This window comes from Prionailurus viverrinus, chromosome D3 (genome assembly GCF_022837055.1).
Source record: "Prionailurus viverrinus isolate Anna chromosome D3, UM_Priviv_1.0, whole genome shotgun sequence".
Classification (NCBI taxonomy): Eukaryota; Metazoa; Chordata; class Mammalia; order Carnivora; family Felidae; genus Prionailurus; species Prionailurus viverrinus.
This window is the reverse complement of record NC_062572.1, coordinates 58,314,335-58,333,620: the sequence shown is the minus strand read 5'-3', so window position 1 is coordinate 58,333,620 and position 19,286 is coordinate 58,314,335. Positions and strand designations below refer to the sequence as shown.

The window sequence follows — 19,286 nt, the reverse complement described above, 5'->3', positions numbered from 1 at the left end:
GAGACACAGAATCTGAAGCAGGTTCCAGGCTCTGAGCTGTCAGCACAGACCCCAACGCGGGGCTCGAACTCACGGACCATGAGATCATGACCTGAGCTGAAGTCGGACACTTAACCGACTGAGCCACCCAGGTGCCCCAATTGTTTTATATTCTTGTTGAATTGTTCCCTTTATGATTATGTAGTGTCCTTCTTTGTCTCTTGTCTTTGCTTTACAGTATATTTTGTCTGATGCAAATATTGCCACATTGACTTATTTACTTCGATTTGCATGATCAATGTTTTCCATCCCTTGACTTTCAATCTGCATGTGTCTTTAGGTCTGAAATGAGTCTCTTGTTGGCAGCATATAGATGGGTCCTGCCTTTTTCTTCATTCATTTACCCAATGTCTTTTGACTATAGCATTTAGTTCATTTACATTCAAAGTAATTGTTGATAGGTATCTATTTACTGCCATTTTATTACTTGTTTCATGGTTGTTTTATACTTCTTGTCTTGCTGTCTTCTCTTGTGGTTCGGTGGCTTTTTTTACTGATATGCTTGGATTCCTAGGTCTTTATTTTTTGCATATATATTACTGGTTTTTGATTTTTGATTACCATTAGGTTTATATATAACATCTTATGCATATAGCAGTCTATATTAAGCTAATGGTCACTTAAGTTTGAACCCATTCTAAAAGTACTAAATTTTAACTTCCCTGCTAGCTCCACATTTTAGGTATATGGTCTCATACTTTAAATACTTTTATTTTGTGAATCCCTTGACTTTTTTTTTTTTTTGAGCACACAAACCAGAGATAGGAACAGAGAGAGGAGAGAGAATTTTAAACAGCTCAGTGCAGAGCCTCATGTGGGGTTTGATCCCAAGTGTTGGATGCTTAACCACCTGAGCCACCCAGGTGATCCTTGACTGATTTTTATATTATACTTGATTTACTGCTTTTGTGCTTTAATCTGTGTACTGGTTTTATACATAATTAATCTACTACTTTTATTATGTTTATATGTACCTGTGAAATTTTTCCTTGCCTACTTTTCTTATGCTTATGGTTTTTACTTTTCACTCAAAGAATCCCCCTTTAACATTTCTTGTAAGGCTGGTTTCTTAGTGATGAATTCCTTTAACTTTTGTTTAGGAAATTATTTTTTATGTTATTTATTTATTTTGAGAGACAGTGGGGGATGGGGAGGGGACGAGCAGAGAGAGCAGGAGAGAGAGAGAATCATAAGCAGGCCCCATACTTGGCACAAAGGTGAATGAGGGGCTTGATCCCATGACTATGAGATCATGACCTGAGCCGAAATCAAGAGTCAGACACTCAACGGGATGAGCTACACAGGTGCCCCTGTTTAGGAAATTCTTTATCTCTCTTCTAGTCTGAATGATAGCCTTGCTGGATAGAGTACTTTTGGTTGCAGGTTTTTTTTCCTTTCAGTGCATTGAAAATACCATGCCACTCCCTTCTGGTCTCCAAAATTTCTGCTGAAATATCAGCTGATACACTTATGAGATTTCCCTTGTGTGTAACTGGCTTCTTTTCTCTTGTTGCTTTTAAAATTCTGTCTTTATCACTACTTTTTGCCATTTTAATTACTATATGTCTTGGTGTGGACCTCCTTGGGTTGATTTTGGGGGACTCTCTGTGTCTCCTAGATCTGAATTTCTGTTTCCTTCCCAAGATTCAGAAAGTTAGCAGCTATTATTTCTTCAAATAAATTTTCTGCCCCCCTTTTTCTTCTCCTTCTGGGATCTTTATAATGTAAATATTATTATGCTTGGTGGTATCACTGAGTTACCTAAGTCTATTTTCATTTTTTATTTTTTTCTCTCTCTCCTGTTCAGCTTGATTGCTTTCCATTACTGTGTCCTTGAGGTCACTGATCCATTCTTCTGCTTCCTGTAGTTTACTATGTATTCCATCTAGTGTATGTTTAATTTTGGTTGTTGATTTCTCCATCTCTGGTTCTTTTTTCTTTTCAGTCTCAGTGTCGAGGATCTCACTGAGGTCTTCCACTCTTTTTCCAAGTCTAGTGAGTATCTTTGTGACCATTGCTTTAAATTCTCTATCAGGCATACTACTTATCTCCATTTTGTTTAGCTTTCTTGCTGTGATTTTGTCCTGTTTTTTCATTTGGGACATTTTCCTCTGTCTCACCATTTTATCTAACTCCCTGTGTCCGTTTCTATGTGTTAGGAAAGTTAGCTACATCTCCTGATTTTGAAAATAGTGCCCTTATGAAGAAGAGGTCCTGTAGTGCCCTTCAGTGTAGTGTACCCTGTTCACCAGAACCTGGCACTTCAAGAGTGTCTGCTGTGTGTGTTGAATGTGCCCTATTGTTGTGGCTGAGCCACTTTTGCCTTAATTTCAGTCATTTGCAGTGGCTCTCTTTGTCTATTGTTGGCAGGATTTGGTCCCTCCATTTTTAAGGGGTCAGTCTGGGGCTGATTGGGGCTTGAGTTGGGTCAGACCAGGTGTTTGCCAGAGCTGTGGTCACTCCAAACTCAGGGTGTTCTCCCTGCATTGTCTCCTAAGAGGATATGTTGGTGGGTGGGGCCTACAGTCAGACCATATGTCTGGCCAGAGCCCACTCCTGGGACTGACTTGAACTGTTGTATGTGGTTATCTTCCCCTCTGCCTAGGGCAGGAGTCACTTTGGAGTGGTACTGGCCACTGTTGGGTTTGCTTGCACAATGCCATATTTGTGGCACTGCTTTAGACAGATTTCTTCTGAGGGCAGATTGGATGGGGCAAGTCCATGGAAGAATATGGGGAAGTGGCATGCTGTTAGCAATCTAGCTGGAGAGTGTTCCTGTTCTTTCCCACAGGTGTCAGTGTGTCTAGACTGGAGGGCAGAGGGGGAAATGGCACTGGCCAGCTTTTCTGTTCTTGGAGAAATCTAAGGATCCCTGCCTGTTCTGAGATTGGGAAATAAATCTCTTGGTATACCCAAGACATTTTTCAAACTGCTGCTTCTATGCTGTATCTCAGTGGGCCATTTGTTATGCTGTCTCTTTAAGGGTGAGGACTGTTTTGTCTCTCCCTCCTGCTCTCTCAGAGCAAAGCTGATGATTTTTAAAGTTACAAGTGTTAAGCCCCACTGATAGTAAAAATTCAGGTAATTAAGCTGCTCTGGCTTTGAAAGGGAAATGTTGGGGGGATTGCTTTTCCCAGTGTGGGTCCCCATACCTGGGGTCCCTGGTGTGGGGTCTGTTCCTCTCCCTTTTCCATGCCTGTGGTGTCCTTCCTCTCATGGACAATCTCACTGGTCATTTTGGTTCCTAATCATATCTTAACCCTTCTTCCCCTCTTCAATTGTGGACTCTTCTCTATATTTAGCTGTGGAGTCTGTTCTGGGTTGTTTTGGGGGTTATTTGCAGTGATGTGGGTATTATCTAGGTGTATCTGTGGGAGGAGGTGAGCCTAAGGTTCTCCTACTTTTCCATCTTCCCTGGAACCTTCTCCCTCCTATTGTATCAAAGTTTGCCTCATGTATTTAGGCGCCCGGAGCTGTGGTGCATAGATATTTATAACTGATAGAGCTTCTTGGTAAAATTGATCCCTTTTTTTCATTATATTGTATCTTTTTTTTTTTTTTTTTGTCTTTTTATTCTTAGAGCAGGGAGAGGGGCAGAGTGAGAGCGAGAATCAGGTTCTCTGCTCAGTGTGGAGCCCAACTCAGGGCTCAATCTCACAATCCTGGGATCATGACCTGAGCTGAAATCAAGAGTCAGATGTGCAATCAACTGAGACACCCAGACGCCTCTCCTTCTTTGTCCTTTATAACAGTTTTTTATTTAAACATTGTCTGACTTTAGTATAGCCACTCTTATTCTATTTTTGGTTAATTCATACAGAATATCTTTTTCCACCTTTTCACTCTTAGCCTATGTGTATCCTTAGGTCTAAAGTCTCCTATAGATAGCATATAGATGGATCATATATTTTTAAAATCCATTCACTCAATCTGTGTGTTTTGTTTGAGGAGTTTAATACATTCATATTAATTTTTTTTACATTTATTTATTTTTTAGAGAGAGAGAGAGAGAGACAGACAGACAGACAGACAGACACAGAATCCAAAGCAGGTTCCAGGCTCTGAGCTGTCAGCACAGAGCCCTATACGGGGCTTGAACCCATGAACCATGAGATCCTGACCTGAGCTGAAGTCGGACGCTCAACTGACTGAGCCACCCAGGCACCCCAATACATTTATATTTAAATTAATAACTGATAGGGAAGGACTTAATATTGACACTTTGTTTTCTGTATGTCTGTAGCTTTATTGTCCCTCCTTTCTTCTCTCACTGCCTTCTTTTGTTTGATTTTTTTTTTGTAGTGGTATGTTTTGATTCCTTTCTCCTTTCCATATATACATATATTATATATATATATATATATATATCACATATATATATATACACACACACACCATATATCCATATAAACACATATATATGCTATACGTATTTTCTTACATATATACATATATATATATATACCATATATCCATATATATATGCTATACGTATTTTCTTTTTTTTTCTGCTATATATATATATGCTATACATATTTTCTTCGTGGTTTATCATTGCAATTAAATATCCTGGAGTTGTAGTCTGTTTTAAACTAATAACTTCAATTGTATATAAAAACTCTACTCCTTTGCAGCTCTACCCCATTACTTGATGATATTGATGTCACCATTACATCTTTAAATACTGTATGCCTATTTTTTAAGGTTTGTTTGTTTTAAAGTTTATTTATCTTAAAGTTTGTTTTGAAAGAGCACACAAGCAGGGGAGGGGCAGAGAGAGAGGGAGAGAGAGAATCTCAAGCAGGCTCTAAGCTGTCAGCATGAAAGACTTGTGCAGGGCTGGAACCCACAAACTGTGAGATCATAACCTGATCATTACTGCATACCTGTTGCTATAGATTTATTGCTGTTTTTATTTTTGTTAATTAAATTTTTGCACCAATGGGTGCCTGGTTGGTTCAGTCCTTGAGCATGCAACCATTGATCTCGGAGTCATGAATTGAAGCTCCATGTTTGTTGCAGCGATTACTTCAAAATAAAATATTTAAAAATAAATAAGTATATGCACCAAAATTACAATTGTAGAAGTTACTATGTTTTTTTCATTTATTTACGTTTATTGAACAGCCTTATCTTTTCATACAGATTGGTGTTGCTCTTTACCATTTTCATTTCAACTCGAAGGACTCCTTTTATCATTTCTTGTAGAGCAGGTCTAATGGTAATGAACTCCCTCAGCAGTTTATCTTGGAAGCTCTTAATTTCTCCCTCATTTTTGGAGGACAGTGTTACCAGATAAAGTATTCTTGGTTGACTTTTTTCTGCTCCAGGCTCTGAGCATTTTGAATATATCATCCCACTTCTTGCTTTCAAAGTTTCTGCTGAAAACTCTGATATCCTTTGTATATGATGAATTACTTTTTCTCTTGATGCTTTCAAGATTTTGTCTTTGACTTTAGATAATTTTTTTAATGTTTATTTATAAGAGAGAGAGAGAGCACAAGCATGAATGGGGGAGAGGCAGAGAGAGAGAGAGAGAGAGAGAGAGAGAGAGAGACAGAATCCGAAGTGGGCTCCAGACTCTGAGCTGTCAGCACAGAGCCTGATGCAGGGCTTGAACTCATGAACCTTGAGATCATGATCTGAGTTGAAGTCAGATGTTTAACCGACTGAGCCACCCAGGCACCCCTAGACAATTTTATTATCATGTGTCTTGATGTAGTTCTCTTTGAACTTATTCTAGTTGGAGTTCTTTGAGCTTTTGGAATCTGTATGCCTGTTTCTTTCCTTGGATTTAGGAAGTTTTTGGCTCTAATTCCTCCAAATAAATTCTCTGACCCAATTTCTCTCTTTTCTTCTGGGATTCCCATAATGTGAATATTGGTCCCTTTGACGGCATCCCTTAAGTCCCTTAGGCTCTCTTTACTTTTCTTCATTCTTTTTTCTTTTTGTTCTTTGACTTGATAATTTAAAATGACCTGTCAAGTTTGTTTGCCTGATCAAGTCTGCTATTGAATCCCTCTACTGAATTTTTTAGTTTAGTATTTATATTTTTCAGCTCTAGAATTTCTGTTTGCACCTTTTGTATAATTTGAAATAAGATAGATTGATGCCTCTAGCTTTGTTGTTCTTTCTCAAAATTGCTTTAGCTATTCAAAGTCTTTTTGTGGTTTCATACAAATTTGAAGATTATTCTGAGAACATTGGCATTGGGATCTTGATAGGGGTTGCATGGAATATTTGAATGTTTTGAGTAATATGAGCATTTTAACAATAATAATTCTTCCAGTCCATGAGCATGGAATATCTTTCCATTTAGGTGTGTCTTCAGTTTTTTTCATCCATATCTCATAGTTTTCAGTATACAAGACTTTCACCTCCTTGTTGAATTGATTTCTAGGTATTTTATCTTGCTCCTCATCTTAGAGGAAAAGCTTTTAGCTTTTCACCATTGAGTATGATGTTAGCTTTTTGTTGAGGTATGTTCTCTCTATATCCACTTTGTTGAGATTTTGATGTGATTTTTATCAGAAATGGCTGTTGAATATTGTCACCTCTTCTGCATCTATTAAGGTCATAATATGTTCATTTTATTAATTTGGTGTGTCACATTGATTTATAGATGCTTAATCATCCTTGCATCCCTGGGATAGATCCCACTTGATCATGGTACCATCTTCCATTCTTCTCCTGAGTTCAGTAAGCATCTTTATGACCATTACTTTGGACTCTTTATCAGGTAGATTGCTTATCTTCATTTCATTTAGTACTTTATCTGAGGTTTTGTCTTGTTCTTTGTTTGAAACATATTTCTCTGTCTCCTCATTTTGTTAGACTGTCTGTTGGTTTCTTTGAATTAAGTGAATAAGCCACCTCTCCTCGCCTTGGAGAATTAGTCTTGTGTAGGAGATGAAACTTACCATTCAACCCTGTTTTTGCTCTTGGTTGCCTGTCAAACCTGTGATTGTCCAAGAAGCCTATTTTATTTTTAATAGTTCCCAGTGTTTGAGGATCTACTAAGACCTGTTAGTGTCCCAAATGGGAAGGTATCTGTCACCACCCAAATTTAGGCTGCTTGGAAGCCAGAACCCTCAGCAGCAGCTTTTAAAATGCAGATACATACAATCCTGTGGGACTGCAAGCTTAATCCCTGCTGACCACTAGAGCCATGCCATCTGGAGATGTCCCACAAAAATCAGGGCTCCATATGAGTGTATAAGCTCCTTTCTGAGAAAAGTCAACGGTAGTGAAGCAGAGGGAGAGCTAAAAGATAGTATTCCCCAGCCTGCATTCCCTGTCACCTATGTATCTCCTAGATGTGTTCCAAAGCAGAAGCCTGCCCCTCAAATCTGCCCCTCTAATCTATGTGCTCCAATACAAGCACATAGGCCTCTTTTACAGAAAGACTGTGGGTGTGATTCAATATGTTGTCTGTGCAGTGCCTTCAGGATGGCAGTTGGCCAATAACTGTCTCTCCAATTGTTACAGTCCTGTGGGACCCAGGAACACAAGCTCCCCTGGCCACCAGCTAGGCAGTCAAGGGGCATTCCATGGGTGGCAGCTACAAAAATCAGATCACCATTCATAAAAACTGGTACATGTAGGAGCTCCCCTCTAAGCGATACTGATGCTCTGGAGTGCAGCAGGTGGAGAGCATGAAGATGGTACCTACTGTCTAGAGCAAGGCAGAGTGGGAGTGCAAAGAGGGCTTCCACCTGGAAAAAAAAAAGACAGTGCACACCAGCTTTAACATGGCAGAGGGGAAGAGTGCAAAGATGGCATCCACCAGCTTCTGTCCCCCAAGGAGTATCCTAGCAGGCACCTGCCCCTCAGATTGACACTTAAATTTAGGTGAAAGACTTGTTTACTGAAAACTATGAGATATGGATGAAAGAAATTGAAGACATGCATAAGTGGAAAGATATTCCATGCTCATGGACTGGAAGAATTAATATTGTTAAAATGCCCATATAACCCAAAGCATTAAAATATTCTATGCCCTATCAAAATTTCAATGCCATTTTTCTCAGAAATAGAATAATCCTAAAATTTGTATGGAACCATGAAAAGACTCTGAATAGCTAAAGCAATTTTGAGAAAGAAGAACAAAGCTAGAGGCATCACATTATCTTAAAATCAGGTTCCTTTCAAAAGACTACTTCTGTTCTAGGTTGTGGGGTGAGTGAGTCCACATAAAGGCATTTTAAGACCCATTTCTTAGTTCACCACAGCCCCATGGGTCTCATGGGCATGAACACCAATGGTTTCCAAAGCTAGATGTTTTGGGGTTGTATCTCAGGTGCCAGTATTAAAAACTGGGGTTCCCAGTGCGGGGTACAAAACCATTGTTCCTCAGGGAGAAGCTCTGACTTCTGTGTTCCCTCCCATTTGTGGGTCATAATGCTGGGCATGGGGTTTATGGCAAGATTGTGTCTCAGCCTTTCCTACCATCTTCATTGTGTGTGTGTGTGTGTGTGTGTGTGTGTGTGTGTGTGTGTGTTCATTTGCCTGATGTGAAGGCATTTCTCCACTAGTTTTTAGGCTTTTTTTTCCACAAGATTTGCAGCTATAGATCTGGTGTGTCCATGAGAGATGGGTGAGTTCAGGATCTTCCTACATTGCTGTCTTGAACCGGACTCCAAATCTTTTAGATTTGGTCTAAATATAATATAAATATATTTGGTCTACAAATAGACCAAGTTCTACTTATATATTTGCTTTTCTACCTTTGCTGTTACTTTTGGTTTTATATCTAAGAGATTATTGCCCAATGATCACGTCATGAAGATGGCGGATATGTTTTCTTCTAACAGTGGTACAGTTTTAGCTCTTATATTTATGTGTTTGATCCATTTCGAGTTAATTTTTGTGTGTGATATGATATAGGGGGTCTCCTTTCTTTTACATGTAGGTATCCAGTTGTCCCACCACCATTTATTGGTATTCTGTTAAATTTTCTTCACACTTTTGTTGAATAAGTATAGGGGTTATTTCTGGACTCTCAATTCTATTGATCTGTGGGTCTATACTTATTCCAGTACCACACTATCTTGAAAACTACAGCCTTGTAGTAAGAAATTGGGAAGCTTGAGTACTCCAACTTTTTTCTTCTTTTTCAAGATTGTTTTGGCTATTCTGGGCGCCTTGAATTTCCATATGGATTTTAGGATCAGTTTGTCAATATCTGCAAAAAGACACTTGGGATTTTGGTAGGCATTACATTGAAATTGTAGCTCAATTTGGGAGAAATTACCATCTTAACAATATTACTTTGATTCATGAACTTGTGCTGTTTATTTAGATCTTTTAAAATTTCTTTCAGTGATGTGTTTTAGTTTTCAATGCATATGTCTTGTACTTTTTTGCCAAATTTGTTGCTAAGTATTTTATTCTTTTTGACACTATTTTAAATGTTTTCTTTTTAAAAATGTTTGTTTATCTTGAGAGAGAGAGAAGGGGAGAGAGAGAATCTGAAACAGGCTCTGAGCTGATAGCACAGAATGTAGGGCTTGATCTCATGAACCATGAGATCATAACTTGAGCAGAAATCAAGAGTTAGACACTTAACTGAGCCACTCAAGCAACCCTTAAATGTTTTCTTAATTTTATTTTTGAATTATTTATGCTGGTGTACAGAAATACAACTGATTTTTCTGTATTGATATTGTATTCTACAACCTTGCTGAATTCATTTATTCTAATAATTTTTTTAAATGTTTTTTCATTTTTGAGAGACAGAGCATGAACAGGGGAGGGACAGAGAGAGAGGGAGACACAGAATCTGAAGCAGGCTCCAGGCTCTGAGCTGTCAGCACAGAGCCCCACGTAGGGCTCGAACTCACCAACCACAAGATCATGACCTGAGCCAAAGTCGGACACTTAACCGATTTATCCACCTAGGCGTCCCTCTAATAATTTTTGATGGACTTCCTAGAATTTTTTAATATATGAAATGATGTCATCTGCAAATAGAGATAGTTTCATTTCTTCTTTTTCTATGTGGATGCCTTTTGTTGCCTCAAAGTTGCCCTGGCCAGAGCCTCCAGTACAGTGCTGAATATACACAGCAAGAGTGGACATCCTTGTTATCTTCCTGATCTTAAGGGAAAAGCATTCAGTCTTTCCTTATTAAATATGATGATAGATACGGATTTTTCATAGAGACCCTTTATTGAATTGAGGAAGTTCCATTCTATTGAGTTTGCTTAATCAGGAAAGCATGTTGGGTTTTGTCTAAATGCCTTTATTGCATCTGTTGAAATGGTCATGCAGTTCTTTATTCAAATAATATAGTGTATTACATGGAGTTTTATATGTTGAACCAACCTTGCATTCCTAGATAAATCCAACTTTATCATGGTTTGTAATTATTTTAATATACTTCTGGAATTGGTTTACTAGTATTTTGTCAAAGATATTTGCATCTATAATAATCAGGGATATTCATCTTTATTTTTTTTCTTGTGCTATCTTTGGCTTTGGTACTGGCACCATAGAATGAATTGAGATATTCCTCCTCTTTTGTGAAAGAGTTTGTAAAGGACTGGTGTTAATTCTTCTTTAAATGGTTAAGTGGATGCACTGGTTTGGATAGTGTTTCCCCCAAATTCGTGTCTACTCAGAAATACTTCAAAATAGGACCTCATTTGAAATAGTCTATTATTTTCCTGAGGCTGCCATAACACAGTGCCACACATTGAGTTGCTTAAACAGAACTTTACTGTTCTTGAGTTCTGGAGGCCCAAAGTCCAGAATCCGGGTTTTGGCAGGGAAGATTGCCTCTAAGGGCTGAGGGATAATCTGTTGTATGCCTATCTCCTAGCTTCTGGTAGCTTCAGATATTCCTTGACGTATAGATGGTTCTACCCATGTCTTCTCACCATTTTTTCTGTCTTTCTGTGTCCAAATTTCCCCTTTTTATAAGGACATCAATCATATTGGATTGGGGCTCACCCTTATGATTTCCTGATAACTTGATTACTTCTGTAAAAAACCCTATTTCTAAATAAAGTCACATTCTGAGGTACTCAGGGTTAGGGCTTTATCATATCTTTGTTGGGTGACGTAATTCAACCCATAACAGTGTTTTTGCAGATGTAGTTAGGAAAGAGGAGGACATACTGAATTAGAGTTAGTCCCAAATCCAATATAACTGGTATCTTTATAAAAAGGAGAAACACAGAGACACAGAAAGTATAATGCCATGTGTAGACAAAGGCAGAATTTGCAGTGAGATTGGCAGTAATCATGGAAGGGAGGAGGGGGGCATGAAACAAATTATTTCTCAGAGTTTTCGTTGTTTTCTCTCTTTTTAGGTTTCAAATGCATGTATTTTATCCTCAAGGCTGTTTTTCCCTCCCTCAATCTTTTTCTCCATCTGTGGTTTAGTTTGGAAAATTTTTTTTAATGTTTATTTTTGAGAGAGACAGACACAGAGTGCGAATGAGGGAGGGACAGAGAGAGGGAGACACAGAATCTGAAGCAGGCTCCAGGCTCTGAGCTATCAGCACAGAGCCCGATGTGGGGCTCAAACCCACCAACTACAAGATCATGACCTGAGCTGAAGTCGAACGCTTAACTGACTGAGCCACCGAGGTGCCCCTAGTTTGGAAATTCTTTATTGACTTGTGTTCAAGTTCACTGATCTTTTTTCCTAATGTGTCACATTAAATTGATTTTTAAAATATTATTCAATTTTAAGATTCTTTTCTCCTGTCCAGTTTCTAAATTTCTTCTGAAATTTTCCACATTTTGATGATATCAATTTTTATCTTAAAAGAAACCCCACTTTTATTGATGAACTTATCTAATTCCATCATCTAGGTCATCAGTGAGTCTTTTTGTTGACTATTTAAAAAAATCTACTTTCTTGTTTCCTCATTACTTTTCATGCTATACTGGACAACTCAACATTGTGATTGGTGCACCAAACAGTTCTGTATTATGTCCTCTTCCTCTGAAGACTGTTTATCCAAGTTAGCAGATTGTTGGCAGATCAACTTGATGTTGCAGAGGCCTGGTTTTATATTTTGTTAGGTATGGTCTTTCTGCATTTTGTCCTTGGCCCTAGGAATAGCCCCAAGTCCTTAAGAAATGGTCTTTATTCCTACACAGGGCCTTGGGTTTCAATACATAGGCATACTTTGTTTTATTGAACTTCATTTTATTGTTTCATGGACACTGTGTTTTCTACAAATTGAAGGTTTGTGGCAACCCACTGAGCACCTCTACTGGCACCATTTTTCAAGTGGCATTTGCTCACTTCATGTCTGTGTGTCACTTTTTGGTAATGGTTACAATATTCCAAACTTTTTCGTTTTTATTATATTTGTTATGGTGATCTGTGATCAGTGATCACAACTTACTCAAATTTCAGAGAATGGTTTAGCATTTTTTAGCAATATTTTTAAATTATGAATGTACATGGTTCATGTTTTTAGACGAAATACTATCACACACTCAACAGATTACAATATGGTGTACACATTACCTTTATATGTACTGGGAAGCCAAAAAAAATTGATTTGACTTGTTTTATTGCGATATTTGCTTTATTGCAGTAGTCTGGAATTGAGCCTGCAGAATCTCCAAAGGTATGCTCGTAAAGTCTAAAGTGTTGATCAAGCCCCTCCAAATGGGAAGCTTTTTCTGTGGACTTCTTGGAGTCTCATCCTGCGCACATTCAAATCATTCCAGCAGTTGAGGAAATTCATATGCAGATTTGGGGGCTCCTCTGTGACTCCCTTTTTTAGATATTCTCCAATCTCCAGCCACTCTGCTCATAAATACGGTCTAAGACAACAATTTCTATCTGTATGACCACTACCTCTAGTGTGTTGTGTACATTGGAAATGTTCTTGGGGGAAAAGACATACATATGTTACCTTATATAGAAGGTCCTTTTTAATAAGGGTTGAGTCCTCTACATTTTGTGTCCTTTGTTCATTTCCCAAGGCTTTAAAACGTTTAAAAAATTATTGTCCAGGACTATTAATTTATTGGCAGGTTTAATCTGACACAAGCTTTCATCACTTTGCCAGAACTTTGTTTTGGTAATACCTTGGTGGCTCATTTTCTCTTTTTAATAATTTCATAATTAACTTGTGAGCATATAGGGGCCTGGATTAATGTTTCCCCCCTCCCCCCACCCAAAGAAATACTGTATTCTCATTGTTTCCAGCAAGTGCCGTAAATCTAGATTCACTCTATTTTCTTGATCTGCAGACTTTGTAACTGTGGTTTTAAACTCTTGATCTATTTAAAAGCAGGCCTTGGGGTGCCTGGCTGGTTCAGTTGGTGGAGCGTGCCGCTCTTGATCTTGGGGTTGAGTTCAAGCCCCATGTTGGGTGTAGAGATTACTTGAAAACAAAATCTAAAAACTAGGCCTTATGATCACAGTGGTGGCATCATCCTTGCCACCATTTACTACCTAGAAAAAGGGCAGAGTCTGTCAGATTTTACCCTTTGGTTTCCTTTACAAGGCAGACTTCTTTATGCATCCTTTTACTTATAGAGCTCTCTGAATTTTCCAATTTTATGTAGGGATCTTTAGTTTAATTCCCCAGCTTTGTTCAGGGCCAAGGCCTAGGAACTATCATTCCCTAAGCCCTGGTTATTCTATTTTGTTCTTAGGAGAGGAAAGGCTTTCACATTTAACCATTACCTCTGTGACTTGTGTACTTATCTTCCCCCCTGCCTCACCGGACCGTAGGGTTTTCCCGTATTTTCTTGTGAGTTCAGTTGAATATGTTTGTTGCAATTTAGCCAGTCTTTGGGTATTGTGTAGCAGTGGAAGGCTATTTAGAAAACTCTGATACCAGCAGGGTATTTTATTTCCCCCCAGCACTTTATTGAGGTATACAGATGGCAGAATGCATATATCCTAAGTATATAGCTCAGTAAAACTTTAAATTATCTAAATAATTTGCATCATCTAAATCAATTTATAGACTACTTCCATCATTCCAGAAAGTCTTCTCATGCCACTTCCAAGTCTATACTCACCCAAAGGTAAGCACCTTAGGTTTATTTGGCCTATTCTTGAGCTTCATATAAAAGTAGTATGTCTAGCATTCTTTGTTCAATACTTTTTCTATTTATCCCTATTGTATCAGTAATTCCTTTTTTTAAAATTGTAGACTAGTATTTCAATAACTATTTGATTATCCATTATCATGCTGATTGGTATTGGTGTAGTTTCTAGTTTGAGGGTTATTTTACATCTGCTTTGAATATTCTTGTATGCATCTTAATGTGGGCATATCCCCTCACTTCTCTTGGGTTTTATCTCTAGAAGTGAAATCAGAGTAGGCATACATTTACATTTATAAGAAACTGGGAAGCTGTTTCCTCAGGTGATCATACTTACACTTTTGCCAGTTTCTACACCTTCTCACCCTCTGGGCAAGTGTGCAACAGTTATTTCCTGGTGGTTGCATTCTTCCTTCCCTCATGGCTGATGCTGAACACCCTTCCCTATGCTAATTGCGCATTTGGATAGCTTCTGTGCAGTGTATATTCAAGTCACTTATTAACTTTTATATTGTGTTGCTTTTGCAGTGGCTTTTAAAAGTTGTTTTTCTGCATACAAATCCTTTGTTATGTGTACTGCAACTATTTTGTGCTTGGCTGCAGCATGGTTTTTCACTTTATCTTTTTGATGAGAAGAATGTAATTTTGGTGAAATCAAATCAGTTTTCTTTTATGGAGTTTATTTTGTGTCCTAAGACATCTTTGCCTATCCCAAGAGTCACGAAGATATTGTTTTCTTCTAGAAGATTTATTGTTTTGTCCTTCACATTTAGGTCCTGTGATCCACGCTGAAAACATTGTGCATTGTGTGAAAGTATCAATATTCAGAAAGTTTCTCCATGGAGTTGCTTGTGTTTTTTTGTTGAAAAGCCAATGACCATATACATGTACGAGTCTGCTTCCCAATTCTCTTCTATCCACTGATCTATTAGTCCTGAACCGTAGTACCACTCTCTTAATTACTGTAATTTTAAAGCAAGTCATGAAATTGAGTAGTGTTAAGTCTTCCAACATTTGCCCCCTCCTTCAGGACTATCTTGGTTGTTCTGGGTCTGTTGGATTTCCATATATATCTGCAAATTTCTACAAGAAAGCCTCAGCGGAAGGATTGTTTTTTCACTGAAATTTGAATTGATTTCTGTAAATCAATTTGTGGGAAACAGATCTTGATATTATGCAGCCTTTCAATTCATGAACATATTTATTGCAGTGTTCTATATAGTTTCAGCAATATCTCTTGTTAACATTCTAGATATTTGACTTATTTGATGTGATCACAGATGGTAATTTTAAATTTTAATTTTTAATTGTTGCTATGTATAGTCAATACAGCAGAGTTTTGCCTCATTTCCTGCAAAATTATTAGTTTTTGGTAGATCAAGCAAATTCTTTATCTTCAGGAAGTCAGACAATGGGAGAAGTGTTGCATAATTGAAAACATCTCATTTTCCAGAGTAAAAAAATGGTTCATTCTTTGTATACCTCTGCTCACAGTTACCACCTAAGAAACCCTACCTTCTGATTTTCTTTCTCCTTAAAAGAACATGTAATTCTGAGTTCAGTTTACTCTTGGTGTGCTTCTTGAAAGATGGGGAGAGCACCAGATCTTTACAGAGGAACTTCTGTTTCTCAGCTAAATGTAGAATAGGGAAATGAGGACATGTATTTCATGTCCTTCACTTATATTTTCAGGGTGCCAATCAGAACAGAAAGACATTAAAATGGGTTGGGATGGGAAGAAGGTGAATAAATTTGAAGATTCAGATTATTCTTGTCACATTGGTGAATTCTTCACTGGTCAAATAATCCCCTCTTTTCATCCTCTGCTTTCTTTTTGATTCATTCTTTTCTTCCCAATTTGACTTAGAGTGATTAGCATACGGCCTGATCTACAAATAGCTGTAATGAATAGGGATCCATTTTAACTTCAAATAAAACCAATGTAAGGCACAACTATTCAGGAATATTTTATATTTTCAAAGTATTTACGAATTCTTTAATTAGAAAAATAAAGGCAACGGGATTATTATCAGGTTCTAAAAGTACCCATGAATTAAATCACTCGCATCCCCCTCTTAAAAAACAAAACAAAACCTTGAATCACATTGCTATTTAAGCTTTCTTACAATAAGGAATAAGACCAAGCTATACTAGAGTACAAAAACCTGAAATTCTGAGCATGAAAATAATTTATTAGACATCTGGTTTATTCGAACATTAGGCCTACTGAAGACAGAATTAACAGAGCTCATGGAGTAGGAAACACACACACACACACATACACACACACACACAAACAAAACAAAAACAACCCATCCAGCACCTGCTTCACTGCAAATTTCCTGGGGACAAAATGTATGCATTCTGTACTACAGTCTCACTCTAAACCATCCATATGTGTTTGATGCTGATTAACCTGAATAGGAGATGAGAAACTTTCTATACACTCAAGTTGGCAAGTAGCCATTAGTGATGCAACTTTCAGAAACATTCTTAGGCACAAGAACTAGCACTGCCTGCAGTGAGAGTCTTTGATAATCAAAGAAAAGAATATCACTAAATATATTCTTACAAATAAGAAAATACAAGCACTTTTGCCAATGGACTGCTTTACATATCAGGAAAGATGTCACAATGAGATCGTCTATGAAATTAAAACACTAATTGTTATACTCAACTTTTAATCGATTCTGAAGTTATACTGTGGTATTAAAAATTAGAGGAAAAAACTGATTTAATCTAAATAGAATTTAGGGAAGAAATGCAGGACTAATATATAAGAGTAGCTGCACTTCTTTGGTTAACTCATTAAAAAAAAAGTCAAACATTTTCAAATTAAAAAAAAAAGATCACCATTACAAGAATCTAATCTAAATATGCACCTGACAATAAAGCACATCTGAGTATGGAGTGAAAAAAGTTTTTCAAAAAATCATCAAATGGATCCTCTCCAAATACCCAAATAATCACTTCTGCAGGCCTTTTGTTGAGTGGAATCATAAAGAACTGAAGATTTATTGCTGTGAAAACAAATCTGTAGTACAGTAGTATGAATCTTGGGTATTAAGCATAATCAGCTGAATCAAGTTAAGAAGTTCAAACTCTAATAGGAAATTTTGTGTGTGTGAAAGTCAATAGCCAGTTGACCCAAGAGCAACTGAGAGATCTAACCTGTTCAGTGAGACCAGACATTGTTAAATCTTCATTCTTTGAAGGCAATTAAAAATTACAATTTAAACAGCCCATAAACCAAATAAAACAAAATTGAAGAAAGCAATTAAAACTACGTTCAAAGAGCCATTTTTTTTTTTAGCTCAATTTCAGCACCCCAAGGAAAAAAGCATCCATGACTATCACAGATGAAAACAAAATGTCACTGGAATCCGTTATTTTTCCCCACTGAGGTATAAAATCTATATAGAAATTTGATACTATACTATAACAAATTGTACTTCTCATAGTTGTTTTAATTTCCTTTAAACCCTGTTTAATATAGTTTTTTCTTAAATTGTAAAAATGTTTTCATGATTCTGAAACTGGTTCCAGTTCTTTTTCACTAATTTTCCATCAATATTTAATATACTGGTTACCAGTCCTAATCAGAAAAAAAATCTTAGAAATCTCTTCATTAGGACAGCACATTCAGTGAAAGTTACTGATGTGCAAGCAAACCATGAAAGGTGCAGCTCCCCGGAAAGCACGTTTGTTGACTGCTTCACTGCCTGAATATTCTTTACAATGATTCTTGATGAAAGACTCTTTCCATCGTGTAAACATCAGTGTGCGCAGTCTTGCTACTCTGTAGTTTCACGTCCTTGGACAAGAAGGCTGGTTCACAGCTAGTGAAAAGCGAGAGGAGTCTAAGTTTCAATGGCTGATAAACCTTACATCCCCACAGGAGGAAAGCACTTTTCCTTTTTTGCTACTTAAGAATGTGGCAGAAATGTATGCTGAGGTAGCCCAGTCAATCCTTATTTTTTTTTTCTTCTTTTTCCTTTTTTGTAAATTTGGTCTCAGAATATTTCTGGAAGGGTGACGTTTCGAAGAAGCCACTGCTGGGACCGGCTTCCATTGCAGTCTCTTATGCTGGGCACCTGGCTGTCCTCTTCTGTGGCTTTATCCAGGCACTGATTACTGTTCACATGCTGCAGGGTTAATTTCTGCAAGAGACAGAAAAGAAATCTTAACATGAACGTGACAGAAAAAAACTCAAACATCTCAGCCATCGTTTCTGATGAGTATTAAACTGCCCCGTAGAAAAGGTGTCTACATTAAGACCACCTTAAGAGCTATGTGGGAGGGAGAAAGGCACTGGGGTGCAGTGAGCTACAATGAATTTAAACGAACATGACCATAATGCTAGCTACTCCCAATTCTGCACAAGCTCTAACACTGAGAAATTTCACTTTGTGTGCTTCAGCTTCCTTAAAAAAAAAAAAAAGAAAGAAAAAAAATCAGATTAGTGGTTCCTAATTTAGGATCCTCAACCTATTTTCAAAAGCTATTTCAAAATTGCTTCATTTCCCTGTGATAAGGCTGTTCAAATTAATTCTATGATTCCAAACCTCATGTCCTTAAAATTCAGGTCCTTTTGAAGACTCAAAATCTTAAGAGATCATCTTAAAGCAGCCATTAATAAATGGGTGACAGATGGTGCTATGTAACTTTCTATGTACTCATTTGTACTCCAGACTCAATACTGTCATGTTGATATTTAGAATAATTTCAAAATGTCAGGACAGAGTTATCAGAGTGATTAGCCTAGGTCAGTTTGTGTGTCTGTTACTGCACGCTGGTCACCAGCATGGTCACACAGCTAACAGCTGTGTAGGAACGTGAGTTAACCATTATCCTGTAAATGTATACAACTGTAAGAAAGTGTGAAATATGTTTACTAACACATTTATCGGACTCTTACTCATCCCTCTACTGTAATGTAATTCTTTTATCTGGAACATTTCATTTTCAGGGACTGTCAGCACTGACTACTCTCCACACAGGAGAGTTTTTTGTTTTTTTAACGTTTATTCACCTTTGAGAGACAGAGATAGAGCATGAGCAGGGAAGGGGCAGAGAGAGGGAGACACAGAATCCAAAGCAGGCTCCAGGCTCTGAGCTATCAGCACAGAGCCTGACACGGGGCTCAAACCCATGAACTGTGAGATCATGACCTGAGCCGAAGTCAGACCCTCAACCGACTGAGCCACCCCGGCACC

General features: G+C 37.7%; 1 protein-coding gene across 1 annotated transcript in view; it reads right to left on the bottom strand.

Annotated features, from left to right (window-relative positions):
- Positions 1-16,024: 16,024 nt before the first annotated feature.
- The window catches only part of GALNT1 (polypeptide N-acetylgalactosaminyltransferase 1), a 79,963-nt gene continuing 76,701 nt past the window's right edge, over positions 16,025-19,286 (bottom strand). Inside the window, exon 12 of the mRNA XM_047828111.1 lies at positions 16,025-18,230. Within this exon, the coding sequence (XP_047684067.1) occupies positions 18,084-18,230 (147 nt within the window). The 3' untranslated portion in view covers positions 16,025-18,083. The remainder of the gene's footprint in view (positions 18,231-19,286) is intronic.